Below are 24,978 nucleotides of genomic sequence, written 5' to 3' on the forward strand. Positions count from 1 at the left end.
CTGACTTTTCGCTCTTTAGCCTGGTTCCCTGAAAACAATGGGGACCTTGTTTAACCTGGGGACGCCCCAGCCAGCATGAAATTTTGTCATGTTGTACCATCATTTTGTAATTTGGTTTAACCCAATAAGAATTACAATTTGATCGGCTAAATCCCAAATTGCCAGCCCATCCTCGTTCGTTCAGTATCCAGGTAGATACCCAACAGGGTGCACCATGAGAAGGTGAGGATTGGACATTATTTCAGAAGTTCTGGTCGGTTCTCCGCATTCCTTTAAAGGCTATGTGGAGGTCTCCTCTCAGTTATACAGCTTTGACTCTTAAGCACCCCTATTGCAGTAGTTAATCAGTAGAAATAAACCATTGCGCTTAGTGGATCAGCATTTTGATTTTGCTGAACTTATAACTCAGATAACAGTGAGATGTGGTATCAGTGTACTCTTACCAGACATCATTAAACAGGAAAATAGATGCAACTATGCAGTTACAAATTTTGCAGCCAGTCTATTTTGACCATTTACTTGAAAGTAATATATTTCAGTCTTGTATGATGAGCAAATGAGTACATGGAAAGAGTTAACAGCTTTTTAGGGAGAAATAATAGCTGGATGCTTTTGTCCTTTTTTTTTTTTTTTTCGTGGGAGTAAAGTATGTACATGTTAACATTCCAACTTTACATTTGGTAATCTGTAGAAGAAATGGAGGTTCACACGGGATGAGATGCGCCATATCTCACGATGCCTTGGATATGTGACAACTAAAACAAAATAAACTCTCTCCCTGTCCATCTGTTTCAAGTGTGTTCATGGTTGCTGCTTGTTCTTGCAACTTGTAATATTATGGACAAACCTGGATCTGCCACCACACCTAGGGTCAGTCAGGTCTAGCTGACCATACCTGGGACACCTTGTATGCAATCAAATGGGGATCATCTAACTTCAGATGATCTCTCTCTCTCTCTGTTACAGAGACAGAATATTGGAACTATTATATTGTTTTAATTATTTCATTATGCTGTTTTCATTCCATTAATTCTAAATGAGTTTTGCACCTAGCACATCCCTCAGTCTCCGTGCGCTCGTTACAGTATTGGTCTAAAATCTGGTATTTGTATACATGTTCACTTCAGAGAGTTTCCCACTTAAAATCTCTATTTCCATTCTGTTTCTTCCATGAGAGATGCCTGTTCAGGTTGAAGGGGGACTATCAAGCTGAGCATCCTCTATCAGGAGGCGAGGAAGCAGTACACCACAAATGTAGCAACATCTAGTGGTAAATCCTCCTGTACTGAGAAGGCAACTGCAAAGAAAGTGTCAGCAGGGTCCTTAATAGTTATGTTGATCCCACCTTCTCATAACTACAACGTCCCTGAAAGGAATGGAGGGCATTAAAGAAAAAAAATGAATACAGGTTCACTCCTGAGGAAGTGCCAAAATTGTACTACTATATGAGAATGAATCCACTAATTAAAAATAAAAAAAATAGTTAAATGTGCACCACAGAGGATCATGCCTCCAGAACCATTAATAGATGGCATGGATACCTTCATCCCCTCCCCCCCCACACACATACCCATTCACAAGAAGTAAAATCTAGTGCCCTAGGAATCTACTTTGATGATATCTTGGATATTTTTCCTGATGAAAAAGAAATAATGCACTTTGACCATCCATAGTTCCCCAAAAAGAAAAAATCCAATGCCAATGAAAATAAAACCTCTCAGTGTAGGAAGCCAGATGATACCGCCAAAAAGAAATAATGAAAAAATTTGCACAATAGAACTGTCATAAATTCTGTCAAAACATTAATGACATAGAGGTTTTGTCGTTCAAAAGTATAAACTGGTCTGCTTTTGCTTGCAGGAAAAATACTCAAAGCATGGTGATGGCTGATGATTATGAAATGTAGCTATCATTTGTAAGTACATGACAGGCGAACAGACCTGTACAAGGAAGAGTTGCAATCCTTGTGAGCAGCCATACCCCCTCCATCCAGTAAGTCCCACTTAATACAAATGTTGAAACAGTTGTCATGCAAACCTCTCATTCAGATTTCTTATATTCTCTCAGGTCTCACACACCTCCTCCTCCTCCCTAGCAGCATTCAGTTCTACGACAGTCAGCTCCTGTTTCATGTGGAGAGGAGTATATCAGTGATGCAGTAAACCATGTGACAATGTATTACACAACTGCAGTTCCCAAAACATCCATTTGGTTTCCACTTTTTCCTAAACCATAATAGAATGCCAAATACGCAGCAGCTAAGGAAACCCAGAAAAAATCGGAGTATCTTCCGCAGATACCTCACAACAACAAACATCATTGCTTTTGAATGGGGGCCCAAGCAAGACTCATCCATCATCAGAGCCAAAAGCAATCCTGAATCCAATACACATTTTTCATAAAAAGCACAACTAGTAGTGAAGAACTCTAAGACAAAATTGCCTGCCCATCAGCTATTGCTGACACTCTCAGTCAGATATCTGCTAAAATGGCAGCCTCCCCGAGTCGCTTGCCAAAAATGTAAAGCAGAAAAACAATAAATTGTGTTCTCTTCAAGCAGCACAGAAGAATACATGAAGTCATTCACAAAAGAAGAAATTAAAGCTGCTTTGCTTAAATGCATCTCAGCTGCTGTTTGAACCAGATAACATCCATTATGAGATGATCAAACACTGTCACCAGTTGCCAAGGGTCAGTTACTGTACTTGTTCAACAGACTATTCTTTCAGAATGTTTTTAAGCTACCTAGCTTAAAGGCAATTCTTATTCCCTTTCCTTAGCCAGGGAAGAATCCAAAATCACCAATGAGCAAGATTTTGATTCTGAAAAAAAAATGGTTAATTCTCATGTTTTATGGTTTTTGGATTGTAATAACTTTTTTTTTACAGAATATAATCTGGTTTCTGTAAATATAATTCAACAATCAATCAACTATTCCAACTGGAAGCATCCATTCAGGATGTCTTCCTTGAAGTGCGAGCACTTAGTATAGGTTTTCTTTGATTTGTAAAATAGCATGTGATTGGAGATTTGGAATATTGAAAGACCTACACAACTTTAGTCTCAGAGGGAATCTCCCTCTCTTCATCAAGAACTGTTTTTATCCATCTGAATCTGAAGTCAGGAGACAGAGTGGGAACCACTCTCTCCTGACTGTATACTGAACATGAGGGAATCCCACGAGGCTCAGTTTTAAGTATCACACTTTTGCAGTCAAGGTTAACTTGACAACTGAACAACTTCCTCCACCTCTGAGTGATGTCTTTTATTTGTGGATTGTGGATGTCTTCTGTCATTCGTGTAATATAAGGTTATAAAACAGGTGCAACAAGCCATTAGCTCGCTGCACCTGTTTTGCAATGAGCAAAATGGGTGCTTGCAAATGGGTTCAGATTTTATCAGCAGAAGATAGTTTGTGCAGTACTTTTGCTGCAGATGTGGTCTATCCAAACTCATAATTCAGAGCGAAGTTCTTGGGGGTCACATGTGATAAGAAACCCAGTTTCTTTTCTCACATACAGCAGTTGCAAAATAAGTGCCATAAAGCTCTGAACATCCTTCGCTCCCTATCTTCTACCTCTTGAGGTGCCGACAGATGTTTGATTTTGTCGTGCATCGATTAGATCAAAACTTGATTAACTATCCTAAGTCTCTGTTTTTGGCAGAGGACGTACCATCAAGCCACAAGAATTTGCAACTGGAATATTTCGAACTTCTCTGATTTCTAGTCTACATCAAGAGAAACGAGCCACCTTTTGTTGCTTTGATGTCAACAGCTCTCTACTATATGCTATGAAAATAAAATCCCTGCCACACCATTCCACATGGCTAACAATTTTTTGCCCACAGTGGGAGAATCTGCAACCCCCCATCAGATTGTGATATGATCCTTTGGTTTGCAAATAAAAGCGCTCTTACAACATCTAGATACTGGAGTTCACAACATAGCACATATGCTACTAAATTACACTTCCATTGTAGCATTCATACCAACATGCAGCTTTTCTTTCTGCAGGCTATGCAAATATTTCATCCCTACTGTTGTCTTCCAACAAATCTTTCACGCACACAGACTAGAATATTCTGATTTTGTTCTTGTCTACATAGAAAAATCAGAAGCTCTAGTGAGATCTTTTGATATTTTCCTAGACAGCATATCTGCTCAGATCCATTGGAATCTAACAACTTCACTGCTGAGCTGTATGCTATCAAGTTTGCCTTAGATTACATTACACTGCACTGCTATCAAAAGTGTATCACAAAGTTCTCTGCAAGCAAAAAGCTCTCTAGAACTGCAGAATCCTCAAGGGCCATCTCTTATCCAACATGCTCTCTCTCAGTTATGAAAGCTTCACTTGGATGTACACTTCTGTTGGATTCCAAGGCACATAGTTTAAGAAAATGAAGCTGCAGATACCGCAGCTAGGTCATCTAATTTCTCAAGCCTTCAATAGCTACCTGTTCCATACACTGATTACCACAGATATCAGACACAAACTTTTATCCCAGTGACAGTCATCATGAAATAGAGAGACTTGTAATAAGCTTCATCAGATCAAGCCTGAAATCGAATTCTGGCAGTGTAATATATGCAGGGACTGTAAAGAAGCAGTTATGAGAATAAGCTCAGCTCTACAAAAGCCATAGTCATCTTCTCAACTCCTTCCTGCAGAGAGGGTGATGGCATGTCTGTATGAGTTATATGATATTGGACTAACCATCATTCACATTTTTATCAGTTAATCCTCATTTTTTCAAACAAGATTATTTTAGTTACATTAATAATCGCATTTTGGAAATTATGGACTTTACAACCATGTTATAAATAACTATTTTTAATTTCCCGACGTTTCGACCTTCATATCAAGGACATCATCTGGAGTATATACAAATATACAAGGACAAGCTGAATTACGTTTCACACAGTAAGCTAAAGAAACAATGATTGGATCACCAGTTATTCTGGCATGACCTCTAGTGAAAAAAAAAAAAAGATACAGATAAAATTAAAAATTAATTAAATATTTATAAACTACATCAAAGCTAAATTCTATTTAAGATAACATGGGAGAAACATTCTTTCATATTGACAGTTTTATTACAGTAACAATGATGTCCTATTTTTAACATGGCAGTTGTTATATCAGATTTAAGATTCTGGATTATCTACAGTCCTGTTTATAGTTAGCTCTTAGGAAGAAAGGTTCTGTGGGTAGAATATGTGCCTTCCATATGATTGGGATTTTTAGACCATCATTATTGTTCAGATTGGGGTGGTTGATAAGAATCTCACAGGCTTCCTTAAATTTGCATTCATACCATGTTTTGGTGTGATGTAAACAACTGGTGCTTTTGCAGTCAATTCTATGTAAAGTGTTCAGGGCATGATCAGAAAGGTCAGCTTCACCATAGTTATTATATTTAATGTGTCGTTTATGTTCCTTTTGTCTGATAGGAATTGTGCATCCTGTTTCCTCTATCTATGGTAGATTACAGGTGCAATAAATACAGTATACTCCTGGGTGGGCCAGCAGAGGGAGTGGGTCTTTGGATGAGTTGAGTAAGCCTTTTAATTTTGCAGGAGGTTTAAAGGTGGCTTTGCGGTTGTATTTCTGTAGTATTCTATTTATTTTATCTGATGTCCTTTTAATATAAGGAATGGTTATAGATTTAATGTAGTCTTGTTTATCTTTGTTTTTTATTGATGTCTTATAGAGAATTTTGTTAATGGTGTTTTGGCTCTAACCATTTTTTAGAAAAGTATTGCTGATAACTTTGAATTTGCCTTTCACTGCTTGTTCATTGCAGCAGATCTTCAAAACCCTGTGTTTTAGAGTATTAATGATACCTAGTTTTTGTGTTGGGTGGTGGTAGGAGTTTATGTGTATATATTGGCCAATATGTGCCAGTTTCCAGTAAACAATGAAGGTAGAAAGCATTTTGTAGGTAGAAAGCGTTTTGCCATACAAAATAACCAGAACGTAATACATGCACAAAGAGCACCGTGATATCTGGAGGGAATTTGTTCTGTAAAAGAAGGATTGTGTGATTGATTGGGACATTCATAAAGAGGACAGAGATGTCAAAACTGACTAATAAATCATCTTTTTGTAATGTAATGTCTTTGATTATGAGTGTTGTGTGTTTCTGATATAGGAGGGGGAATGACCTAGCAACTCCTTGAGTGTTGCCACTAATTTCTTGGCTAGGTGATAATTCGGGCTGTCTATAGCTTCAACTATTAGCCAGAGTGGTGTATTTGGTTTGTGTATCTTAGGTTGTCTGTAAATTCTCGGGGTACGAGCGTAGTGCGGAGGTAATATTTTGACTGTATCTTCGGGCCATGTAGTAATTGATTTAAGTAGTTTCTCTGTTTCCTTTTTTATTCTATTAGTGGGTTGTAGTTAACAAGTTGGTTTGTACTATTGTCCGAGACTAGCAGATTCATTTTTTCTAAATATGTAGTTCGGTTTAGAATAACGGTGGCACTTCCTTTATCAGCTCTAGTTATTACGATGTTCGGATTTGATTTAATGATTTCACCGCTGTTAATTCGTGTTTTGTTAAGTTGCTTGTTATTGTTTTCTTATAATTTATATTTAAAATGTTGTGGTGGTTTCTAAACATTTTTTATCTGCTATAGTATTTGGCATGATATACCTTTGCTGAATAGCGAGAGTTCATTTTTGTTTAAGGCATGGTTGGATAGTTTAACTACGTTACTATTACCTGCATGCAATTGGTGATTCCTGTTGTTTCTTGCTTCTGGTTGGTTGTTAACGTTCCCCTCCCCATTGCTAACTTTTATATGGAGCATTTTGATCAACATACTCTAGATTCCTCTCCTTTAAAACCCAAAGTCTGACTTAGATATGTTGAAGATGTTTTCGTGATCTGGCCACATGGCTATCAGACACTAGACATTTTCCTTAGCCACCTAAACAAACAAAACAAACGCATATAGTTCACAATTGAGATTGAAAAACAGAACACACTTCCATTTATAGATACATTTGTCACACGTCTTCCTTCTGGCAATCTTTCCTTCACTGTTTACCGGAAACCGACACATACTGGCCAATATATACACATGAACTCCTACCACCACCTAGCACTCAAACTAGGTGTCATTAATACTCTAAAAAACAGCTTTGAAGATCTGCTCCAATGAACATGCACCGGAAGACAAATTTAAAGTTATCACCAATACTTTTCTAAAAAATAGTTACAGCCAAAACACCATTAACAAAATTCTCTATAAGACATCAATAAAAAACAAAGATAAACAAGACTACAATAAAACTATAACCATTCCCTACATTAAAGGGACATCAGATAAAGTAAACAGAATACTACAGAAATACATCCTGAAAGCCACTTTTAAACCTCCTGCAAAATTAAAAAGCTTACTGAACTCATCCAAAGACCCACTCCCTCTGCTGGCCCACCCAGGAGTATACTATTTATTGCACCTGTAATCTACCATACATAGGGGAAACAGGATGCACAATTCCTATCAGACAAAAGGAACATAAACAACACATTAAATATAATAACTATGGTGAAGCTGGCCTTTCTGATCATGCTCTGAACACTTTACGTAGAATTGACTGGAAAAGCACCAGTTGTTTACATCACACCAAAACATGGTATGAACTGAAATTTAAGGAAGCTTGTGAAATTCTTATCAACCACCCCAATCTGAACAATAATGATAGTCTAAAAATCCCAATCATATGGAAGGCACATATTCTACCCACAGAACCTTTCTTCCTAAGAGCCAACTATGAATAGGACTGTAGATAATCCAGAATCTTAAATCTAATATAACAACTGTCATGTTAAAAATAGGACATTATTGTTACTGTAAGAAAACTATCAATATGAAAGAATGTTTCTCCCATGTTATCTTAAATAGAATTTAGCTTTGATGTAGTTTATAAATATTTAATTAATTTTTAATATTATTGTATCTTTTTTTTTTTTTTCGCTAGAGGTCATGCCAGAATAACCAGTGATCAAATCATTGTTTCTTTAGCTTACTGTGTGAAATGTAACTCAGCTTGTTCTTGTATATTTGTATATACTCCAGATGATGACCTTGATATGAAGGGCGAAATGTCGGGAAATTAAAAATAGTTATTTATAACACGGTTGTAAAGTCCATAATTTCCGAAATGAATGCCGATCACCGTGCAATACTAAAAGAAAGGATATAATAAGAACACTGTCCAACACAATTTTTGCTGACTTTTATATGAGACTTGTTTTTTACTAATTTGGGTGCGCTGATTTCAAATATCAAACCCATTTTTCTCTATCACATCAGGTTTTTCCTCTATGGGATTTTCTTTTTACTAAGTTGTAAGTTTTTGATAATTTTAAGGAGGCAGTACTATTTAGAGAATCAAAAAATCGATTTTTTAATATTATTTTCTGAAAGTATGTACTTTTAAAAATCTGTTCATAACTTTTTATCAAGAAATTCGAAAAATTCCCGATTATATAGCCTATTATTCAAAGTGGTGTGCAGATCAGAATCGGAGTGCTCACTGCTCTCGCTTGTTAGTAAATGAATAAATGCATAAGAACCTGCAACGACACGTACTGGCGCTTTGAATGCGAGAGAGGCCGATAATTAGATACATAACTACTTAACAGTATTCATTTAAAATTACAAGAATATTTATAAAAAAATAACAATTTTACTTACACATGAGTTTCAGGGAATAAATTTTTGTTTGTAGCAATTTCTGCTGTGTGTTCTGTTTTGGCAATCCCTTTGAATACTCCAACAGTAGTCGGCCATCATGTGAGAATCCCATCTTCCTTGGTACCGATCCTCCATAGTTTTTAAGTCTTGATGAAATCTTTCGCCTTGTTCATCGCTTACAGCACCTAAATTCTCGAGAAATCTATCAAGATGACTGTGTAGGAAATGAAGCTTTATGATCATGTTGCAACCTAGGCACTGGAAATTTTCAAGCATTGTTTCCACTAGATCTTTGTAATTGCACACTTTTTTGTTTCCAAGAAAATTATTCGTAACCATCGTAAATGAAGTCCAGGCCTCTTTCTCAATTTCGTTCATAGAGTTGATGAAATTTGGGTCTCTCATTAAAGTTCTAATTTGCGGTCCATCAAATACACCGGCTTTAATTTTTTCATAACTAAGTCGTGGAAATTTTTCACATATGTATTGGAAACAGTCACCTTGTAAATCTAAAGCTTTATAACATACTGCTTCATAAGACCTAGTTTGATGTGTAGAGGTGGAAAAATGATTTCTTCTCTGTCGATTAAAGGTTGATTTATAACATTCTGTTCTCCAACATTTAAGGATATTCTAAGTGGCCCATGTGTATGACTCCAGTGTTGATTTCTAGCTCGATTATCCCAGAAGCATATAAAACACGGAAACTTTGTATATCCTCTTTGAAAGCCAAGTAAAAAGTTCACCATTTTAAGATCCACACAGATGATCCAGTTGTGATCTGTATATTTTAATAACTTCAGAACATTTTTAATGTCCTCATATGTTTCCTTTAAGTGGACTGAATAGCCAATAGGAATTGAGCCATATACATTCCCATTGTGTAGTAAGACACACTTGAGACTTCTGCTTGAACTGTCGATAAATAAATGCCACTCATTTCAGTTAGTAAACCTGACACATTGTTACAGTAAACAAACCCACACTCGTGTTTAAAATATTATACAAGATTACTCTCCCTGCTACGATAAAAAGTTATCTTCGTATCTTGCTCCAGTAAGTTTTTTTCATTTAATCTTGAAGCTAACAATTTTGATGATTCCTTTGATAGGCCCAAATCTCTAAGTCATTCAATTCCGCTTGAGTAAAACGTTGCAGTCCAGAACTAGAAATTAAATTTTCATTGTCTAATCAACATCTGGGTCTTGCTCCTCAAGAACATCTGGCATATCCCGATCATGCTCGTTCTCAAGTAAAGGAAGTCCTTTATAAATTGGCACGGCTATTTCATTGGAATGAGCAACTGGCCGAATTGCTGAGTCGAGATTTGGATACACAATTTTTTTCTTATTCTTCTTATTATAACCAGAAGTCTGAACTAAACAAAAATAGCGATCATCTACGTGATTTTTTGGTTCACGCCAAATCACTGGAATGCCAAAAGCTAATTTTTGGCGTTTTCCCTTGCTCCACGGTCGTAAATTTTCTACACGACTTACACACTTTATTTGGAGCACATGACTTGTCCTGATCTGCAATTTTTATGTCAAAGTATGCAAATTACACTTTCTTAATGAAATCAGTGATATTTGTCCTTTGACTGGGAACAGTAAAGCTGCCACAAATGTAGCAGAAGGAATCTACACTATTGACACAATTTCGAGTAGCTAAACATGATGTATTTTCTTCACTGCAGACTAACATGCAGTTAACAAGACAAAAAAAACCAGAGACTTTATTGAAACGTTATAAGCGCTCATCATACTTTCACGATCGATTAATGATTGACTGATTTCGATCGTTCTTTGTCCGCTATGACGCATATAGCATTCATTTGTTTTAGGCAGTTGTCATCGCCTACTTTTCATCACCTAAATGTATTAGGTCGGTTATCGGCCTCTCTCGCATTCAAAGCGCCAGTACGTGCTGTTGCAGGTTCTTATGCATTTATTTGTTTACTAACAAGCGAGAGCGGTGAGCGCTCCGATTCTGATCTGTGCACCGCTTTGAATAATAGGCTATATCTTCGGGAATTTTTCAAATTTCTTGATAAAAAGTTAGGAACAGATTTTTAAAAGTACATACTTTCAGAAAATAATATTAAAAAATCGATATTTTTGATCCTCTAAATAGTACTGCCTCCTTAAAACTATCAAAAACTTTCAAATTAGCAAAAAGAAAATGCCATAGAGGAAAAACCTGATGTGATAGAGAAAAATGGGTTTGATATTTGAAATCAGTGCACCGAAATTAGTAAAAAACGTGTCAGATCATAATCAGCAGAAAAAAATTTTTTTTTTTGTTGGCCAGTGTAATCTGTCTGAGCCCTACACACCCAGACAGAATTTATCAGATTCATCAAGTATCATCATCCCTATTTTTATTTACATTTTTACAGAGTATCAATGTATATCATCTGATATCTCGTGTGCATAAGTTTTTAAAATCAGATTTTTATGATTTTTTTTTTTTGAGCTTTTCTTTGCTTATTTTAATTTCACTTGTTTCAGTTAAATTCTTGCATCCTTTTTACGTTTTTTTTTATATGCTGATTTTTATATCTGTTTATGACTTATTTATTATTGCATGTACTGGGCATTATGACCATATCTCCCCCCCCCGCATTGTGCCTTTTCTTCAGGTGCTTCTATGGGTGTTCCTTCCACAGAACTGACATCTATCCACTCATCTCCAATTTTTGCAAAGCCTACAATAACATGGAGCAGCAGTTGCCCAATAACAACCATTTACAGTTTGGTTGCTCGCTGAAATCACATTCTCCAAAAAATCATTGCCTAATAAGTATTTATATATATAATTTAGTTTTGTTATAAATGTAGAATATTTATGCATGATTTTTTTAAATGTTTAGGACATTGCAGAATTCAAAACATGGTGTGTTTTAAGGAAAATAGCCGAATTGGTTTCTAATCATAATTATCAACTGCTTGCATTAAGCTCTCTGATAAGGACATTCTCAAAACTTCATTTATTAGAAATTGCCAAGTGTTTAATAGATGAAGCAGAACTCATTCAAGCAAAGGACGACACCAGTATTGCTTTCAAGCAGTCTCAACTTAAATATTTCTTATCAAAGACAGATTACTTTTTTCACAGTGAACAGGTTGGTATCACTTAAGACTTTTATAATTTTTTTTTTCCAATAGAAATTTTTTCAAAATTTCTTTTTTAATGACATAACGTGAATTACATATTGAATTAATTGGCATTTAATTGTTTGAATTTACATTATCATAAAAAAAAAATTATATATATATATATATTTGTGTGTACTAAAGCTATCCTCAGAGCACTCATGAGTGCTCTGAGGACAGCTTCAGCACACACAAAGCTGAACAAAGCTGTGAAGACAGCTTTGCTTTGTTCAGCTCAAATAAAATTAAAATTAAAAATTTTTTTTTTTTTCAATACAACTTGGAATAATCTGCTATTATAATAGTGAACAAACATGGTCTTGCTCATCATACTGTTTCTTTAAGACATGATCAACTGAGGGAATAAGAAAATCTTACATAAAAGCCATTTTCTACTAGAAAAATTATATAAAGAAATCTGTGATGCTTTAATTCATCAACCACAATTCAGTGGCTGCCTACAATTGTCCCAGTTTGGGTAAAAAAATTTATGAACTACTTCTATATATTCCTGATGGAAATAATTTGATATTGTAGTGGTGTTCAAACATGGTCTTGCTCTCATACTGTTTCTTTAAGACATGATCAACTGAGGACATGGTCAAATATATGGGTATTTGTGATTTTCTTTAGGTAGGAGAATGAATTTGCATTGTTCAGTGAAAGCACTATCCTTTTTATTGGAGGCTGAAGGGGCTTGAAAAAAGCCTCTTTGGCAGTAGTGGAGTTTCTGATTTATATAAAAAAAAAAATAATTATTATATATATATATATAAACAGTATTAATAGAGAGGAAATCAAGCTTACAAAAGAACTGGAAAAGTACCACGTGAACATAAGAGGCATCACTGAAACAAAGAAGACAAAAACAGGTGAGATCTTACTAAATCGTAATTATAGGATGTTATATTCAGGCAGTAATGATCAAGGAAAGGAAGATGTAGTGATAGCATTCATCACCAAACACAGAGAAAAACTTCTTGGTTGGAAGGCAATTTGAAATAAAGTTATGTAGGCAAACTTCAAAATGGGAAAATGGACAAAGAAACTTATTTGTGCCTGTTGTCACAAAAAATTCTAAAGAAGTGGAACATTTTTAGAGTCATTAGAGCAGGCATGTGAAAGAAAATAGAAAAATGGTCCTCGTTGGAGATTTAAACAGCAAAGTAGGATGCGAATCTCACTAGCCATATGGAAATGTTTTGGAAAAATTTGAAGAGGCATTCAAGACTAATAATAACGGTATCTGCTGGATTTCTACTCACAGCATGGACTAGTCATTACTAACACATTTAACATATAAAGATATGCATAAGTTTAATTTGGAGAGAAGACAAAAAATTTTAAAGTCTGATTGACTGTGTTATTATTGATAGTAATATCTTCATGCTTATTCAGGATACTAGAGCCTACAGAGGATTTGAATTGGAAGTGATCATCACTTCATTTAAGGTATCATAAAATAATAATAAAAAACAAAAATGAATGGGAGGTGAGTGCTTAAGGATCAAAGCTGTATAACTGAGGAGACCACCACATAGGAATGCAGAGAACCAACTGGGGCTTCTGACCTAATGTCCAATCCTCACCATCTCGTGGTGCACCCCTGTTAGGTACGAGTACCTTCCTGGATACTGAACAAATGAGGATGGCCTGGCAATTCGGAATTTAGCCGATGAAATTGTATTCTTATTGGCTTAAACCACAATGTAAAATGATGGTACAACATGACAGAATTTCATGCCAGCTGTGGTGTCGACCCAATTAAGCAAGTCCCCTGTTGTTTTTATCAGGGAACCAGAGAGAACAGTGAAAAGTCAGCTACTGGACACATTCCAGAACACCTCCCAACTCAACATCAACAGAATTAAAATTGGTACTATCAACATAAGAAACGTGAATGGAAAAGAAATGGAACTAGTAGAAGAATTGGATAAGTACCAGATTGACATAATAGGCATGACTGAAACAAAGAAGACAAGAATGGGTTAGATCTTTCTAAACAACAAATACAAATTATTATATTCAGGCAATAACAATCTGGGAAAAGAAGAAGTAGCCATTGTATTAAACACTAAATATGATTATAATCTTCTTGAATGACAGGCAATAGCAAGCAGAGTGATTTGGGCTAATATCAGAATGGGGAATTGGTCAATGAGACTTATTTGTTCTTATGGTTCTGCAGAAGGTTCTATCAGTGAAGAAATGGAGGAATTTTTGATACATTAGAGAAGACAGCTGGCTCAGTGAAAAATAAAAAGTTTGTCCTTGTTGGAGATCTAAACAGCAGAGTAGGAAATTATTATGAGACATATAGAAACGTTTTGGGAAAATTTGTAGAAAAGCACAAAGCTAATAATAATAGCAAGTCCTTACTGGATTTCTGTTCAGGACATCGATTAGTTATTACTAACACCATGTTCCAACAAAAATGTGCAGAAATTCACATGGAGAAAAGATGCAAAAATTAAGATAAGTCTCATTGACTATGTTATAGTTGATAGCAATGTTTACCTGGTATTTCAGGACACGAGTATACAGAGGATTTGAACTAGGAAGTGATCACTGTTTAGTTTTGAGCATGATAAAATTGAATTTCATATTGAAAGGAAGAGTGTGTAAGCAAGTTTTAAAACAAATCAAGGTTGAGCAGCTTTCAGAGGTGAACTGTAGATTGAAATATATAAAGATCATTGAAGAAAAAAATAAAAGAATTTGAAAACAAGAACCAAACCTTGAAGATTCAGTGACAAATCCTGAAGAAGACATTGATTGATTCAGCCAGAGAGACATGTGGTGAGGTTGACTATAAGAATAGAAAAATCATTACTCCCTTGTGGACTCAGAAAGTTAAAGAGACAGTGAAGGAAAAGAAGATAGCATATTGAAAGTGTCTAGCAAGTAAGTTAGCTCTTAGAGAATACAGAAAAGAAAAGTGAAGTACTGTATAAAATTAGCTAAACAAATATCAGGAAAATGGCCAAATATTCTGGAGGCTGTTGAAAAAAAAAAGCTTAGAAATGGAGGAAAAAATACTATAAAAGGAATCAGAGATAATAAAGGTGACATGAAAACTGAAGATCAAGATATTCTAGATGTTTTCTGGCATCACTCTTGATAATGCTTGTTTCATTTAGCCAAGACGAAAGCTCTTCAAAACATTGCATTTAGCAATCTTTCCAACTTGTAGTAGAAAAAGTCAATAAAAACCTGAAATGTGAAAAGGCAGTTTGAGTATATCAAATTCAGCCAGAAATGCTCAAATATGGTGGTATAAAAGTTTTAAGTGGCTGCATTGCATAATTCAGAAGGTCGAATTCCAGATGATTGGAGCAGAGTCCTCATTAGTACCCATCTGAATATGAGAATTACAGAGGTATTTCCCTCCTGAGTATTCCTGGTAAGATTTATGCAAGCATACTTGAGAAATGGCTAAGAAAAATTGTGGAAGAGAAGCTTGGTGAAAAACAATCTGTGTTCAAGAATAAGGTTTTCACTTTAAGGCAGATGTGTGAGAAATCTTGGGAATATAACAAGGATTTCTATTTAAGTTTTGTTGATCTGGAAAAGGCATATGACAAGGTGCCAAGAGGAAAGCTCTTCAAAACACTACACTTATGTGGTGTAAGTAGGACATTATGTCAAGCAATACAGTCTCTATTTAAGCTGTAAGTCTAGTTAGACTTGAAGGATGTTCAGGAAGGTGATTTGAAGTAAAATCAGGTATGTGACAAGGGTGCACATTATCTATATGGATCACATTATGAAGGAAAGTGGTATTAAATCTGATATCAAAATTGGTGATGTTTAATCATATCTCTTTACTTTATGTATGCAGATGATGCTATACTACTCAATAACTCTAATACAAGCTGCAAGATTCCCTGGATAAATTGAATAACTTGTAATAAATTTGGTATGAAAATAAGAATTAAAAAGACTGAGATAGTGAAAATAGCCAGAAATTGAAAACAACAACTGTCCTGAATGGTGAACTTATAGAACAACATTTCAGCTGTTTAGGCACAATTTTTTAGCAAGTATGGTAAATTAAATATGGAAATGGACAACAGAATTAGTAAAGCTGTTATGGTAGGAAGTCAGTTGAATACATTTATATGGAATAAGAAAGAAATTAGTCAAAACACTAAATTAGCTGTATCCAAGACAGTGTTCAAACTGATTTTAATTTATGGATCTGAGAGCTGGGTTAGAAATAAAACACTGGATCAAAGACTGAAGACCTCTGATATGAGATTTTCGAGAAAGATTAGTAGAGTGAGCAGATGGTATCAATGGCAGTATCATATTAAAAATGAGGATATTAGGAAAGAACTTGACATTGTTAGCATTCAGAAATGTATTAGTAGAGGTAATCTCAGTTGGTATAATCACTTAAATAGAATGGGAGAGGAAATGTTAGTAAAACCAGTGTTCTTTGCCAGGTTGGAAGGGAAAAGACCCAGAGGAAGACTAAGATGTAGATAGATTGATGCAGTAGAAAGTACCTTAAAATACAGAAATATAAGATTGATAATATTGGAATCTTGACAGAACAGATTAATTTTGAGGAAAATCGTTGATCAGATGTTAGTGATATGTAACTTTTTTTTTTCATATAGTACTATCATAATTATCCTATACATCCCCTGAGCCTGAGGATACATATAAGGAATTTGATGGTGATGATAAATGAATATCACATTGAAAAGAACATGTGAGAAAGTTTTAAAAAGAATTAAAGTTGGGCAGCTTTTATAGGAAAACTGTAGACTTAACTATAGAAACATTATTGAAGAAAAATGAAAGAGTTTGAAAATATGTACCAAACCAGGAGTCTCATTAGTAAACTCTGAAGAAAACATTGATTGATTTTGCTAGGGAGTGATGTGGGGGGAAGTGGTCTGCAAAGATAGAAAAATAAGAATGCCATGGTAGGCACAAGAAGTTAGAGGTAATCCAAGAAAAGAAGAAAGCATACTGAAAGTTCATTGGCTCTATAGGAGCTTTCTTCTTTTCTTGAATTACCTCTAATTTCTTGTGCTTACCATGGCATTCTTATTTTTCTCTCTTTGCAGACCATTGAGAAAATGAGAAGTTCCTTGACAGATGCTGTAAATGAATACAGAGAAAAATGTAAGAGAGCTTAGCTATTTGAAAAGTAGCTAAATAGAAGTCATGGGAAGACTTTGGTAAGAATATGAAAGATAAATAACACAAAGGTGGTGAAATGTTCTGGATCCTATTGAAGAATCTTAGAAATGGAAGAAGGTGTACTTTAAAAAAAAAAAAAATCAAAGATGATAAAGGTGGCATTGAAAACTAAAGATTGGGACATCTTAGATGTCTGGAGTGATTACATGAACAAGTAGTTACAGAACCATACTAGAAAATTTTCAACAGGAATGCAATCAGGGATATATATCAAGATAGAAAAAGAGATGAAAAAGCCATCAAAAACTTGAAATGTGCTGCTGGAGTAGATGATATTTGACCAGAAATAAATACTCAAATATGGAGATATAAAAGTTTTGCATAATTCAGAGTGCCTGCTCAGAAGGTCCAATTCCATATAATTAGAGTAGAGCTCTCATAGTTTCTGCATATAAAAAAGGGAATGAATTGAATTTGAGAGAAATTTCTATACTAAGAAGTATTCCAGGTAAGATTTATTCAAGCATACTTGAAAAGAATTTTTATAGAAGAGAAACTGGGAGAACAACAAGTTAGATTCAGGCCAAATCAATGTTGTCTGATTTTTATGTTATAATAAATAATTGAGAAACTCTGGGAATTTAACAAAACTCTTTTAAATTATGTAGACCTGGAAAAAAGGCATATGACAAGGTGCCCAGTGAAAAGCTTTTCAAAACACTACATCTATATGGGGTAAATGCAGTATTATACAGAGCAATACATAGTCTATATTTAAGTTGTTTTAATGGAAGGAAATAGAGGAAGATGGTTTGATGTTATATCAGGTGTAAGAAGGATGCACATTATCTTCGCTCTTATTCACGATCTATGAGTCACATTATAAAAAAAAGATATTAAACCTGATGTTAGAATTGGAGATATCAAACTTACACATCCAGTGCAAGTTTCCATGATTCTTTAACTAAATTGAATAACAATTGTAACAAATTTGGCATGAAAATCAGCAGTAAAAAAGACCAAAACTATGATAGTAGACAAATGTGTTTTCTTCATCCCAAATGGAGAACTGTAGAAAACAAGTAAAATATTTCAGCTATTGAGGCACATTTTTTAGTGAAGATGACAAAGTAAATCTGTAAACAGACAACAGAATAAGCAAAGCTGGTATGGTGGGAGTCAGTTGAATAAATTTATATGGATTAAGAGAGAAAATAGCCAAAACACTAAACTAGCAGTAAGTTATGGATCTGAGAGTTGGATTAGAAATAAAGTACTTGATCAAAGATTAGAGTCTGCAGATATGAGTGTCCTGAGAAAAATTAGGACCTAAATAGATGGCTTAAATGGCAGAAACATATTAAAAATGAAGATATTAGGAAGGAACCTGACATTGTTTGCATTTAGGAATGTGTGAGCAGGGGTAATGTAATGTGTAAATCTAAGTTAAAAGTTCAAAGTTAACCAAGTATTTGATGCCAAGATTCCAGAAAAAAGATCCACAGGAAGACCAAGGTCTAGGTGGATTAATTCAATCAGAAGTGTCTTAGTAAAATGAAATGTTTGATTTGAGAGTATTGGAGTGCTTAACAAGTAATAAACTAATTTGGAGGAAAATTGTTTTAGAAGATTAATAATAAGGTAAACTTAATCATGTGCTGTCATAGTAGATTGAACATCCCTTGAAGATAAATATCAGGAAATTGATGATGATATATACACAGTGTGCCTGTTAAGTAATCAGACAATTATTATATCAAAACAAAGAACTATATTTGAATTTTTCAATTATGCAGATTCAAAATAATCTCCGTCCAACTACACACAACATTTACATCTGTCATACAGGTGTTTGAAAGCATGGTAGAATGTGTGAGACAGAAGGAGGTCCCAAACAGGAACCTCCTTCAGTCTCTGGGTCATGCTGCATTGGATGTCCTCAATGTCGCGGAAGCACTCCTGAAGGGCACTGCCTGTAAAAAAAAAAAAAAAAAAATCAATCTCCGTGTGTGGGTGCACTGTCATGCAACAGAAACCAATTATTATTATGTAACAGTTCTTTCCTTGACATGTTTCTTGCAGGCGTGCTGACGTTGTATTACTCCTAAATAATACGTTCACTGTGATGCCACTCTCAGGAACAAATTTGCAGTGGATAATTTCAGCAACATAAAAAAAAAATGACCATTGTCTTGACATGTTGACATGTGATTTTTGCAACTTGACTTTCTTCTGCTGGGGAGAAGACATTCCATGCCATTCTATGCTCTGGTGTTTTGTTTCTGGATCAAACTGAAAACACCAACTTTTATCACCAGTGACAAGTCGTTGCAACACATGATCTTGATCAACTGCATGGATGAAATTTTGACAACATATAACCCAGTGCTCTGCTTGTATGTCAATGTGTGCAGCACAAACCTCAAACAAATCTTCCTCTTGTGAAAATCTCTTTCTAAGATTAATCTGGCAATTTCCTTACTGAACACCTAGCTGTGCACCGAGTAGCCTAATGGTTATTTGCCTATCACGGGACAATTTCCCTAGCTTTCACCACATTTTCATTTGTTCGTGCAGAAACTGGTCATCTTCATAGTGGTTTATTCTCCAGGGACCTCCTCCCTTCTTTAAATATTGAAAACCAGTGTAACAACTGTGCATGGCTCAGACAGTCATTGCTGTAAAAAATTTTTTTTTGGTCTTGGTATGCTTCTATAGTAGTTTTTCCTAATTTGCAGTAAAATTTCATCAAAGCTCTTTGCTCCATGATGCAACTTCTGACATGCTTCACTCACACCCCCGTTTCACCCAACTCAAACATTGTACCTGTGATTACAACACACACTCTAGCAGTCAAAACTCTAAACACGTTTGTTACTTTTATTCAAAGGGGCTGTCCTGTAAAAAAATCAATCTCATTACTTAATGGGCACACTGTGTATAGAGTGCTCAACAGATATGTTGCACACTGGCAAGTAGCTGAAGGGAGCACAAAATAGAATATTTTTTATTTAATCAAAAATAACTTCTAAACAATTTTTTTTCCTTCTTAACTTCAAGAAAATACAGAAGCATAAAATAAAGGGCCATTCTAGGAACAAAAATTAATATAAAGAATTATGTTTTTCAAAAAATTAATGTTGATTTTACTGTTCTTCCTATTTATACTATTTATTGAGAATTCTTCTTGGACATTGTATTTAATTATTGGGACACATTATTAAAAAGAAATGGGGGTGCAGGGATTTCTTGATTGAGTACATTTTTTGTTGGTGAGTAGGATTTTGCATAATTTGTCAAGAACTATATATATAAAATATAAATTAAAAAAAAACATTACTGTACCAATAATAATAATGTATTATAGGTTTACCAGTTTTCATAATCGAGGGTTGCATTTAAAAAAATACTTGCACACACAAAATGCAAAACCTTACAAACTCTTGACATACTCAATAAAGAGAGCAGATAAGTCTTCACTTATTGCATCCCCCCCTCCCCATGTGTATATTATTATTATTATGTGACACTTACAGGGAGTCCACAGACTCATCGAGGGAGGGAGGGCGGGCACCCAGTCCACATCTCTTTCCATCTCCGCCACTCAATCCACCAACTACAACTATCCACTAACACCAATGCCATGTACCGTCCTCCACCATTAGTATTTCCACAGACAATCTTAAACATCCATGCCCACGCCGGATTCGAATCCGCAGATTTTTGGCTGGAGAGCAGATACGCTAACCACTCAACCAACCAGACTGGTCATATATGATCTTCAACCTCAAGCCCTCAAATGTAGTTTTGTTAAATGATAGGTCATTCCATTCCTCCTACTCATTTAACAAACCTTGTGGTGCTCAAACATCCCAGCTCAAAGATCTTCAACCAATGTGTACATCACCACTGATCTCCAGTATATCAAAGGAAGATTCATAGAACAAGAGGAATGTGTGGAATTACAGAATAGACAGATAAATTACGGAAACAAATTGGTGATGTGCAGCGGCTTGATCAATTGAAGGGTAGAGAAATCAGTAATGCTTGGGATTTGGTTCAGAATTAATTACTTATGACAATGTCAAATTGTATTTCATAAGGTTTGGAGGATAAATAAAGTAGAAGTGAAATGGATGAATCATGGAATTATGTAGGAGCTTCTAAGAAAGAGAATGTTATGGAGGATATATAAAGTACAGGGTATCCCTCAGCAGAATGAGGAGTATAAGGTGCAGATTACGACGGTGACAAGTGTAAGGAAAGAGAAACTGGCATATGAACAGAGATTGGCTGAAGCAGTAAAGCAGAGCCTAGAGAATTCATTGCTAGTAGAAGAAAGGATGAATATAGAAGATTAACTTCTATGTTCATCCTTTCTACCCTTTAATTGCTGGATATGGAACACAAATCATATCTGCTGAAGATATAGTTGAAATGTTCAGTGAGTATTTTGTTGTGTATTTCATGTATGGGGGAGGTTAAGAGTCAGGGGAAAATGCTGGTCTTGAAATTCACGCTTGCTCTTGTTATCATTCAGGGAGTGAGAGGTGTGATTGAAGTCTGATTAGCAGAATAATGAATTACTCACTATATATTTAGAAATTTATGTACATTTAATCATACAAATACAACATTTATTTTACAAATGATATTCTATCTTTTTCAATTTAGCTACATGAATACAAATTCTACTCTACGGTTCTTCTTTATGAACTGGTCAATAACATCGTCATAAAAAGTTGGTTGTAACTTAATTTTCCCAAGCAACACGCACACTTGTAAAGGCTGGCTGAAGCTCACTGACTAGAGCTACTTTGACTGCGTATTGCCTGTGTTTAAGACGACGTTAAGGGAGCGGAAATGGCTATACATGCGCATGAAATCACAGTGCTGTAGCGAGGACCTGGAAGCTTTGATTAGACGAGCAAGCATCAGCCTCCGATACACAATGCAAAGCTCAGTTATTGCCGCGCAAGCTTAAGACATCTTCTGTCTACAAAAATAGAAGCCTAAATGGAATGCTTATAAATGCATGCATTTATTAATAAATAAATATTACTTAAATATTAATAAATAAATATCAGTAACTGCAAAGTCACTTAGTAACTGATCTATTTTTTCTTCTTTCAAATGATGATGGGAGGATGAGACTCTCCCAAATCTAGGCAATGAATAGGTAATCATTCCAATTTCAGTTTGGGCAGTGTAGAAGTGCTTCAACACTCTCTCTCTCTCTCTCTCTCTCTCTTTAAATAGCTACTCAAGCCTAAACTGCATCAATGTAAAAGGTGGGTACCAGTGGATATTGTGATCATTCTCCACTCCATGCTACTAGAACACCTAAATGGCTACAAGAAAATCTATCTTTATATCAACAATAAACCTGAAAAATCTGGCCTAGCTCAGAATGGAGTAGGTGCTAATCACAATATCCTCTGGTCCCATACTTGCTTTTTGCATCACTCACTTTAAGAATGGAATGGCAATAATGTGCCCTCTCTTTTTCTCTCTCTCTCTTTAATATAATGCTGTGTCTTAATTCATTAATTTTATTTTAACTTTAATTGTAATCACATTTTATTTTGTAACCACCGTATGGTGGCATCCCGACATGTGGCTCAACTCTGTAAATAGGATGATGTTCTAGCTGTACCTTGTGATTATGCTGATGCACCGATGATGGCCTGTTAATTTCTGGCTGAGATATTTGCAATAGTGAAAATTATTATTCTCTGTTTTTGTGAATATGTATATAATTTATATTTTGTCATAAGTCCCATTAAAAACTTGCTAAAAGCAAGTATTTGAAAAGTAAAATTCTGGAATTTATTATCATCTTTCACAACTTGTTTAAGATATTTACATATGCATGTTTACACATATGAATATCGATACAAAATTAATAACGGAAAAAACTCGCGTACAAAGATTATTTAATAGTATAATTTTTGCCTGTGTGTCACAGGCATCTTCAGTACATATTAAGCTCAAATTAAACAATAACTGACAATTCCAAAGAGCACCACCTAAATAGCTGGTGTATGATAACTAAAAAGGTCAATAAATTTCCTTAATAAAATAAAATAAAAAAAAAGTTAGGAAATATTAGCTGATTTGTAAAGTACTATCTCCCATAAAAGGAACAGATGTAAGCCATCGGATCTGTTTAAGTTAGGAGTATGAAGCAGAGTTTCACATGTTTCTTTATAAAGGCGTTCCATGAGGAACAGACTTTTGTGAAGAACTCTCGTCTTTCTCCAATGAACTCTATGTCTAGTGAAGATGTCATGTTCTGCAAGTCTAGACTTTCCAGGTTTAAAGTATTCAATATAAGATTGGTGTTCTCTTAGCCCAATAGAGGCAGATCTTCCCGTCTGTCCGAAATAAGATAATCTATTTGGCTAGAAGAACACACCAATCTTATATTGAATTTTTAAACCTGAAAAGTCTGGACTTGCAGAACATGCCATCTTCACTAGACATAGAGTTCGTTGGAGAAAGACAAGAGTTCTTCACAAAAGTCGGTTCCTCGTGGAACGCCTTTATAAAGAAATATGTGAAACGCTGCTTCATTCTCCTAACTTAAACAGATCCAACGGCTTACGTCTGTTCCCTTTATGGGAGATAGTACCTTTACAAATCAGCTAATCTTTCCTAACTTTTTTTTTTTTTTTTTTTAGGAAATTTATTGACCTTTTTAGTAATCTTACACCAGCTACTTAGGCGGCGCTTTTTGGAATTGTCAGTTATTGTTTAATTTGAGCTTAATATGTACTGAAGATGCCTGTGAGACCCACGGGCAAAAATTATACTATTAAATAATTTTTTTTTTTGTGGCAATTTGGGATTTAGCCGACCAAATTGTATTCTTATTGGTTAAACCAAAATAAAAAATGATGGTACAACATGACAAAATTTCATGCTGGCTGAGGCGTCGCCCGGTTAAGCAAGGCCCCCGTTGTTTTCGCCAGGGAACCAGGGCGAACAGCAAAAAGTCAGCTACTGGAACAAATCTGAAAACAAACCCCAACTCAACATCACCAGAGTTAAAGATCGGTACTATCAACGTAAGAAGCCTGAATGGCAAAGAAATGGAGCTAGCTGAGTTATTAGATAAGTACCAGATCGACATAATAGGGGTGACTGAAACAAAAATGACCAAAACTGGTGAGATCTTTCTGAGCAATAAATACAAAATGTTATATTCAGGCAATGACAATCAAGGAAAAGAAGGAGTAGCCATAGTATTCAACACAAAATGCGAGGCTAATCTTCTTGAATGGCAGTCAGTCTCAAGTAGAGTAATGTGGGCAAATATCAGAATGGGGAACTGGACAATGAGACTTATTTGTGCCTATGGTCCCACAGAAGGTTCTACTAAGGTAGAAATGGAGTAATTTTTTGATGCTCTAGAAAAAGCAACTGACACAATGAAAAAGGAAAAGTTGGTCCTTGTTGGGGATCTAAATAGCAGAGTAGGAAATGATTGTGAGACATACAAAAATATTTTGGGAAAATTTGGAGAAAAGAGCAAAGCTAATAATAATGGCAAATATCTGTTGGATTTCTGCTCAGGACATGGACTGGTTATTATTAACACCATGTTCCAACATAAAAATGTGCACAAATTCACATGGAGAGAAGAGGCAAGGAATAAGGAAAGTCTCATTGACTAAGTTATTGTTGATAGCGATGTTTTCTCCCTGGTGCAGGACAATAGAGTATACAGAGGATTTGCAATTGGAAGTGATCACTATTTAGTCTTGAGCAGGATAAAATTGAATTTTATATTGAAAAGAATAACATGTAAGAAAGTTTTAAACCAATAAAAGTTGAGCAGCTCTCAGATGTGAACTGTAGACTAAAATACAGAAAGATTATTGAAAAGAAAATGAAAGAGTTTGAGAACAGGAATCAAATCTTGGTGATTCAGTGGCAAACTCTGAAGAA

General features: G+C 35.2%; 1 protein-coding gene across 1 annotated transcript in view; it reads left to right on the plus strand.

The window, feature by feature from the left end:
- The window catches only part of Sse (extra spindle pole bodies like 1, separase), a 505,458-nt gene that overhangs the window by 239,873 nt on the left and 240,607 nt on the right, over window positions 1-24,978 (plus strand). The window contains exon 11 of the mRNA XM_090412041.1: window positions 11,586-11,837. Within this exon, the coding sequence (XP_090268167.1) occupies window positions 11,586-11,837 (252 nt within the window). The remainder of the gene's footprint in view (window positions 1-11,585; window positions 11,838-24,978) is intronic.

This window comes from Typopeltis vanoorti, chromosome 22 (assembly GCF_054136105.1).
Source record: "Typopeltis vanoorti isolate ZY-2024b chromosome 22, IOZ_Tvanoo_1.0, whole genome shotgun sequence".
NCBI classification, from domain to species: Eukaryota; Metazoa; Arthropoda; class Arachnida; order Uropygi; family Thelyphonidae; genus Typopeltis; species Typopeltis vanoorti.